Raw genomic sequence first — 9,022 nt, 5'->3', positions numbered from 1 at the left:
GCCGCTTTGAGTCTAGACGAGACGGCTCAGTTCACATCGCTGCAACTTTCACCTGCAATGTGCTGAGACAGTTTTGTCTCATCTGAATGAATCTTTGGTTTAAGCTTTAGGGTTAGGCGAGTGGCCAAGTGGTTTTCATACTTGGTTATGGTTTGGTGCCTGGTGAGCTGTGTGGAGCGACTCATCGACACCACCCTGACCATCACCCACCGCTTCACGCAGAAGGGTGCAGAAGGGTGCTCGTTAACAAAGGACTACAGATGCCGACCGGACTGTAATGACATTAATGTGAAATGTTTGATACTTAGGTGAAGAGGACATTTTTACTGTTTATGCTTTTTTACTTTTAAAAGTTTGAGTTTTGGTTTGAGTACGTCAGGGACATGAACGGTAACGGGATTCAAACCGTGCTGAGCCGGGTGTCTGTGTCTTGGGACCCATCCACTACCACAATGTGCCTCCGTAACCAGAGATTTGCTTTGTTTAACTACGTCTCCTGCTTTTAATAAGTGGAAAACGCACAAATTATTGTTATATGTACGGAAAAATGCATAAAAGCAACAGCACCTGATTCATTGTTTCCATCAATCATTCAGATCAGAAACGAATCAGCTGGGATGATTAAACTGACGGTGGTCAAAGTTCTCCTGAAACAAATCCCACGTGTGCTTCATCCTGTCTTTCCTGTTTGTCCTCAGGAGGCGCAGAGAGAAGCTCCAGGCCGTCCTGAAGGAGAGTCGCACTTTGAAAAACTACACTGCTAATTCAAAGAACGCCCTGGACGCCAAGATGAAGGCCCCCAACACCAACCTGCTAATGCACGAGGTGACTATGTGTGTGTGTGTGTGTGTGTGTGTGTGTGTGTGTGTGTGTGTGTGTGTGTGTGTGTGTGTGTGTGTGTGTGTGTGGGATTGCGTCACCATTCGGGCAGTTTTGCTGCCAGCCAAGAATGAATGACCTTGGCCCCCGGGATGATATTTGATTAGTATTAGAACCGGCCCGCACGCCACAGCCGCCTGCTGGTGTTTTTCACGCACCAAAACTACATTACCCACAATGCAACGGTAGCTTGCTAACTCACTGATCGCCGATGTCAACCGCCCCCCCCCCCCCATAAACGGCTAAAGAGAAGGTGGACGATGAGAACAGGGTGCTTAAAGCTCATGTTCACAAAGCTGTGCGTCTTTATCTTGATATTAAGGAACACGTTTTATTTTGAGAGACATTTTCTTTTTTGTCTGTTTGTCTGTTGAAAATGTTTTCACCTGAAATCACTGACAGAGCCGTACAAAAACATTGGATTATTCATCTAATCATTAAATAAAATACGGTGCACTGTGTTAGGTCTTGGTTCAACAGGTTTAATAAATATTGAACCAGTCCGGCCCTCGGCTTGTAGCAGATTAGTTTTTTTGGCCCTCTGATGTGTTTGACTTTGACATCCCTGCTCTAGATCATAGCCCGTAGCTTTAAATGGAACCTGTTGTAGTCAAGAACCTGTGAGACTAAGAAGTAATTGTTTTGGGCATGCAATATACAGTCAGAGTCCTTAGTTACCTCTTGCACGCAGTAGACTGTTGCAGCAAACATTTGAAATGTGATATCTTGCAGCAGTGACCCTGAAGAGAGGGTCCTGTAAAGTTCACGTCACACCTCAGAGTGAGCACCAATCGTTGAGTTAACCCCTGTGAGTAAATCGGCTCGTGTTCACGTCTTGCGTTGGGCTCAGAGCTCCGTGAGCGAGCGGTCGTTCAGTGGTTTGGGAGGACGGTGCTGACTCGTGATGTCATTCATCATCTTCGCAGCGCTCTTCGTCATCGCATCGCTCCCAAATGTGCATTTCGGAGTAGCTGACATGGAAAACATTTAATTAACTTCAGCGTCAGTCAGATCCACGTCTGCCGTCTCCTTGTGGGAGTGTACATGTGCGTTTGTGCACCGCTGGGCGTAAATGAGCTGTAACCGTTTGTACATGTTTGTTCTATAAGTCACCTATGTAATCCACACGGGTTTGACACGAAGCTTTATTGGATAAACTGCATGTTTCCTCCAAGGGCATGATTTAAATTTACAATGAAGCAAAGCATGCGTACTGTACACACCAGGGGCTCTCAATCCATCACAACCACATTAACATACACACGGTGGATGAATGACTGTGTGGGAGAAACACACACACACACACACACAAACATTTGGATCCTTTATGTGAGACTAAGTTTGCACAAAGAAGAGATAATTACAGTTCACTCTGGCAGTTCATGACACAGCTGACCAGGCGGTCCTTGTACTCGTAGGCCTGATTGGGCCTCATCAGGTCCGTCAGCATCAGTGAAACGTAGACCTCCGCTTTGACACTTTTAAAACACCTTTCCATCTCATGGCAACAGCCAATACTACTTCTTAAAAGCAACAAAGGCAATCTCTAATCTGATTCAGACCTTTATTTTATTTTATTTAACCAGGAAAAGACTCAGAGTGCCCCGGCCAAGACAGGCAGCATCATAGGCCTACATACACACAAACACCAGGTGGACACAAACATTAAAAACACTTAAAATACATTTCAAGGTCCGCAACAATAATATTTGTCCCAGCCTTATTTTGGTTAATGCAGGACAAAAAGGAAAGAAGGAAGTGAACCTGTGATGGCCTTGTAAACGAGAATACGCAGGTGTCTCAGTCTGCGTGTTGATAAGGAGGTGGACCTCCATCCGACCCGTTCATGCAGTGATGAGTCAGTGCTTTAGGGCGCACTCACACTGTCCTTCCGCACCGCGACCCGTGCTTTAGGGTCCTTGTCCCCCCCTCCAGGCCCGTTTGTACTCACACTACCTGGGCCTCGGAGAATGCTTCTTGCTGCCTATACGTCATCACGCCGTAACACGTCACACGCATTGATGACGTCATGGCGATGCGTGGCTTTGTTTCCAGATCTTTCCGTAGACCTCGGAGTTTTTGTGCGTCTTGTCGACTGTTTTTGAATCTTTTCATCGACCAAATCTGCAGTAAACACTCCACCTCCACATCACACCAACGTGAACCTTTCGCCGCCATTGTTTGAAATGTCCGCGCATGGTCCCTCCTTCTTTTTTCAGAAGAACAGAACAGATAGAAAAGCGGCAGCGATTTAAAAGAAAGGCAGGATTTTATACTAAAATAAAAACCCAGTTTCAATTTCAATCTTTTCACCAGCTGCTGAATATGATTTATGAAAGAAAGCGATTCATCCATTAATACACCAAGATACCTCTAACTGGAAACACACTCGATCGTCAAACCCTGAGAAGAGACGAGCAGATTTTGTAACATGACTTTAGTTTTGTCAGCGTTTAAAACAAGTTTCAAATCATACAAATGTTCTTCAAGCATCTTTAAAGCAAGTTGTCATTGCAAAAGTGTTCTTTGGGTCCTGACCCAGCTTTCATGACCACAGGTGAGGGTAGGAAGTGTCGACTCGTCGTTAGTCATCTTCTTCTTCTCCTCCTTTATTATTAACTCCAGCTCCCGTTCTCTCTCCAGCCTCCGCTCTGCCACATGACCTCTTTCTTTATATAAGCACAAGATAAACATGCAGGATTTTTTATTTTGTCCAGTACTATTTTGTTATTTTGTCTGTTAAAGGAAATATGTAGAGTCGCCTGCTGTAAATCATCACCCCTTCACATCCTCCACAGTCTTTTGTACATTTAAGGGCGTACTCACACTGTCCTTCTGTCCCGGGCCAAAACCAGTTTTTCAGCTAAAGCCTAGTACTTTTAAGCAGTGTGAGTGCACCCGCCCGCGCATTACAGGCGACAGCGGGCGGAAAGAGGTGGGCTTTAGCTGAGCCGTTTGCACATGTACGAGCACGAGCGTGCGTACGTGTACGAGCACGAGCCCTACGGCGGTAGCGTTATGTGCGCCTGTTCGGACATGTAAATAGAAGGAGGGACCATGCGCGGACATTTCACAACAACAACAATGGCGGTGAAAGGTTCACGTTGGTGTGATGCGGAGGTGGAGTGTTTACTGCAGATTTGGTCGATGAAAAGATTCAAAAACAGTCGACAAGACGCACAAAAACTCAGAGGTCTACGGAAAGATCTGGAAACAAAGCCACGCACGCGATCAATGCGTGTGACGTGTTACGGCGTGATGGCGTATGGACAGCAAGAAGCATTTGCCGAGGCCCTGGCAGTGTGAGTACAAACGGGGCTGGGGCGCGGGGGAGAGGGAAGGGGGACAAGTACCCTAAAGCCCGGGTCGCGGTGCGGAAGGACAGTGTGAGTGCGCCCTTAGTGACCCAGTGTGGCGTCCCGGCATCAAGGTCCAGATATTCTTGTTATTATTTTATCCTAATGCAATCAATCAGATATCAGATATCTGCACGCACACTAACGTCTCGGGCTGGTCCCCAGATAAAACGCAGGCAATAAGAAGACGACAGTGTGTGAAACTAACTAGAATCAACAGGTGAGAGCGGTAAAAGTGTCTGAATAGAGCAGAACTGCGCACGCAGGCCCTGTCCACTCTAATCTGGAGTTCATAGACTTTCAAACATATGGACGCTCTTCCCTGAGGAGCTGGAGTCTCAGTTCAGAAATGGTTCAGATAAGATGCAGCTCGGAGAGGGAGCCGACTGAAGCTGGAATGTAATCTATAAAATCTGCCGTGTGTAAAGACGGCGTGTCAGGTGTGCCACCTCGCATTACCTTCAAGAGCTCTGCCAAGGACAAACAAACCGGCTCCCCGAGCACAAACGCAGAGACAGAGCAATTCAACCCTCATATTGTGCTGCCGTTAGAAGGACATCATATTTCGTTTCAATTGCAACTTAAATGTCAAAGTAGTTGTGAAAAGATAAGAAAGCTTCTTGATGTGACCATGGATCATTTGATGTGTAAGTGCTGTAAAAGACCCTGGGATGATTTTGCATCGGAAAAACACTTTAAGATCCAGACGTCAGATCCCTAAAGTCCTTCATCAGGTTCAAATGTAGCGTTTAAAACCAGCAAGATCTAAGTTGTGTGTGTGAAACAGGATGTGGCTTTAAACTGGATTAAAAATTCATTTTTACCAGACAACCACAACGCTGGTTTGAACACATCTCATCTCATCTTCAGCCTCTGATCCTGGATCAGGTCTCAGGGGCAGCAGCTTTAGCAGGGGACCCCAAACTTCCCTTTCCCGGGCCACATTAACCAGCTCTAACTGGGGGATCCTGAGGCGTTCCCAGGCCAGTGTGGAGATCTAATCTCTCCACCTGGTCCTGGGTCTTCCCCGAGGCCTCCTCCCAGCTGGACGTGCCTGGAACACCTCCCTAGGGAGGCGCCCAGGGTTCATCCTTACCAGATGATCCTGAACCACCTCAACTGGCTCCTTTCAACGCAAAGGAGCAGCGGCTCTACTCCGAGTTCCTCACGGATGCTGAACTTCTCCCCCTCTCTCTAAGGGAGACTCCAGTCCCCCTCCTGAGGAAACACAGTTCACACGCTTGGACCTGGACCTGGTTCTTTGGGTCCTGACCTGGACCTGGTTCTTTGGGTCCTGACCTGGACCTGGTTCTTTGGGTCCTGACCTGGACCTGGTTCTTTGGGTCCTGACCTGGACCTGGTTCTGTGGGTCCTGACCTGGACCTGGTTCTTTGGGTCCTGACCTGGACCTGGTTCTTTGGGTCCTGACCCAGCTTTCATGACCACAGGTGAGGGTAGAAACCAGGACTGAGGGTAGATCCAGAGCTTTGTCTTCCTCAGTTCTCTTTTCGTCACAACGGTGCGGTAGAGCGACTGCAGCTCCGCCCCCTCTGCTCCGATTCTCCGGCCAAACTCACGCTCCATCGTCCCCTCACTCGTGAACCAGATCCCGAGGTCCTTGAACTCCTTCACTTGGGGTCAGGACTCATTCCCTACCTGCAGTAACAATCCACCAGTTTCCTGCTGAGAGCCACGACCTCAACACAAAGTGCTCAAAAATATAAAGCATGTATCTTGTTATTTTTACACATATTAACACAGATCTTCTACGTATTATATATTTAAAAAGTTCGGACATTATTCTTCTTTTCACTTGAATATCTTTCATATACTTTTATCTTATTAAGCACATTAATGGGAGGAATATTCAAACCTACTGCTCTTTAAGCTCCTTTCAGTCCAGAGCACCATTCAGACCTGAAACGGGTCGCTGCACTTCTTTGACATCTTTTTCCTGCAAATCAAACTTTAGCTTTTTAATGCTTCTTTTGGAGTTTTTTAGACTTTATAATGGAAGTGCATTCGGCCATCTAGAGCTCAAGTCCACCAGTCTGAACAAATATAATATATCACCACGTTCATGAAGCCTCCAGGAGTTAAGCTCTTTGATCCACGGCCATGTTATTGATTGAAGTAAATCTTCACCGCAGGTCAAAATCACTACATACACATAACATAACACCACACACAGATATTTGTTATTTCTTTGCTTCCCTTTATTTAAACATTATTTACACATTATATGCTGTTAGTGGCACAAAGATCCCCCGTATTAAAAGGTGGATTGGTGACGTGATAATCTTCTCTGATTGCACAGAGTTCACAGCCGGTGCAGAGCTGACATGTGTCTGGAGTTTGACTGATTACACGTCTCCTCAGACTGCGCTGACTCTGTAGCTTCAGTCAGCTGCGACGCAGTCCAGAGAGAGGGTTTCAACCTCTACTGAGCCACCTCTGGCACATCAACCCTCAGCAGATCAGACAGCATCTCCTCTAGATCACTTTTACAAGTCATTGCAAGACAGGCAGACACTTCTTTATCACCTGTTTTTAGCAGGTTAGACAACAGAATAATAAGCATTAGCATTAATTGCAAGTTCATCCATGCATCCTCGTGAATGCAGGGGACCATGAACACGCAAAACACACACATGCACGGAAGTAGGTCACATCACATGGTCATAATAGCACTCTGAGTGTTAGCTTGGTCTGTGACAGGACGATAATGTCACAGACCCGTTGTCCCATTGACTTCTGTCTCATACAGTCCGCTAACAACCCGGCCACACATCTTGGTAGAGCAGTGCATGTGCATTGCCAAACCTGTTGCTTTTATGTTAAGGGATGGGAGCAGCCACACTGGAACATCTATATCATGTATTTTAACCACCACACGCACGATTCCCAGCAACAACAAAAAAAAAAAAGACGTCACACTAACATCCCAACAGCACTTTCACTACAGTTTCAGTGTGCATGTAGAATATGAAGCTCTGTGCACCTCATCGAGCTCACAGTGCCACTGGAGGAGGCGATTGAGGCCGCCTTCGAACGGAAGAAGGCCAAGTACACAGAGCTCGCTGATGGGTGTCGGGAGGCTGGCTGGAAGACTGCCATCTACCCAGTGGAGGTCGGATGTCGAGGCTTCTTGGGCTCGTCGACCATGCGCCTCTTGAGGGAAGCATAAATAACTGGAAGGAAGTTAAGGAGGGCAACAAAGGATCTGGCAGAGGAGGCTGAGAAAGGGAGCTCTTGGCTCTGGCTAACGATGAAGGATCGGTGTTGGGGGACGAACATCTAACCCCAGATAACAGCCACAGGGGAGAACAGCCATCAGCTGCAGGGGGTGACAGGGAGACGTCCCTAAACCCATGGGCACTGGAGGAGGTGCGACAGGCAGCAATGCCCAGCAGGTGGGAACATCTTCCTGTGCATTTACTGTCACAGACGTGAACAAGATGAAGATATTTGAGTGATAGTCGTCGTCACTGCTCATGCAAGATGTGTGTGCTCGGGACTCTAAAGCCTCTTTCACACACAGTTCCTGGGATAACTTTCAGGCAGAGTCATTTTCACTATTCACACCTGTGTGATAAAAAAAAATATCTCTGCCGACATGAAACCACAAAATCCTCCTCAAACAACAAAAACCAAAGCACCAAAGCAGAAGGTGGCGATAGCACTCTGAACAGGAAGGCCATTTCACCCAATCACAAGGCTGGAAACATTCATGTTGGAAAAACAACAATGTTGACGTGAGGCCGGGCAGATTCCCACTGTGAGACACTGAGACTCACACAAAGAGCTGAGAAGTTGCTTGATAGCAGCAGGATTTTGGCGAGGTCTTCCATCACAGCGACTCCGTCAGCTGGTCACGTCTAGAGCGCTCCACACGTCTCCATGGAAACAACGTTTACCGTCGCACAGTGTGACGTCAAACACTGGTTTTCCTGTCCACACATGACTGCTGACACACACTTTAACACAAAGTTCACCCTGGACTCTGGTGTCAGGAGCAGCAGCTGTGTTAGTGTGGATGAAACAGACAAACACACGCTTTCAGAAACACCCAAATCTTCCTCCGCCACACTTTCTTGTGCGCGCAATTTCAAACATGCACACTCAGAAGATGTCCATGACTTCTACGCTGGTGACAGAGCGACTGGAGTGGAGCAAATGAGGGTTATCCAAATGGCTTGATTTTTCCCAAACAAGAGGGGAAAGCTTCTCTGCACAGGACCTACTTTGTCAGGTGACCATGACTAAAAATTAAAGATACCTTGTAACAGAGACACACACACGCTTTCAGAAACACCCACGTTCGTACAGACGGCCCCTCCCCTCAGAGCTCATCCCTGCAGAGTTCCTGCATCCATTCACGACACAACCTCACCTGTTTGCAGGATGATTAAACAGGTTTAATGATGCTGTGTAAACGGCCTGTTTAACATGGGGCTCAATGAGAAACTGCTCTGTTATGAAACCTGCCCCTAGTGGACACTCAGAGAACTGACGCTGACGGAGCTTCCTGATTGGATCAAACAGGAAGTCGCTGAGGTCAGGGCTTGGTTTAAATATGCAAATGAAGCATTATCTAATGCTAACTTTTGGTATATACAAAGTTAGCTGGTGACGTTTCCGCGGGACTGTCACCAGGTGGGAAACCGACTCGCACCCCCACGAGGAAATGGTCGATCACAGCGGTTCCAATCGAAGTGAATGGATTTAGTTTGAAACGCATGAGGATTATGATTTTGTTCCTTTTAATATTAATGCTAATCTCTCCT

At 47.0% G+C, this 9,022-nt stretch overlaps 1 protein-coding gene across 1 annotated transcript in view; it reads left to right on the top strand.

Moving 5' to 3' along the window:
* The window catches only part of nrg3a (neuregulin 3a), a gene marked incomplete at both ends in the record, with an annotated part of 426,100 nt that overhangs the window by 398,159 nt on the left and 18,919 nt on the right, over positions 1 to 9,022 (top strand). Inside the window, one exon of the mRNA XM_083923540.1 lies at positions 699 to 825. Coding sequence (XP_083779666.1) covers positions 699 to 825 — 127 coding nt within the window. The remainder of the gene's footprint in view (positions 1 to 698; positions 826 to 9,022) is intronic.

The sequence above is a fragment of the Echiichthys vipera genome (assembly GCF_963691815.1).
Source record: "Echiichthys vipera genome assembly, chromosome: 11".
NCBI lineage: Eukaryota > Metazoa > Chordata > Actinopteri > Perciformes > Trachinidae > Echiichthys > Echiichthys vipera.
This window is presented reverse-complemented; position numbering and strand designations above follow the sequence as displayed.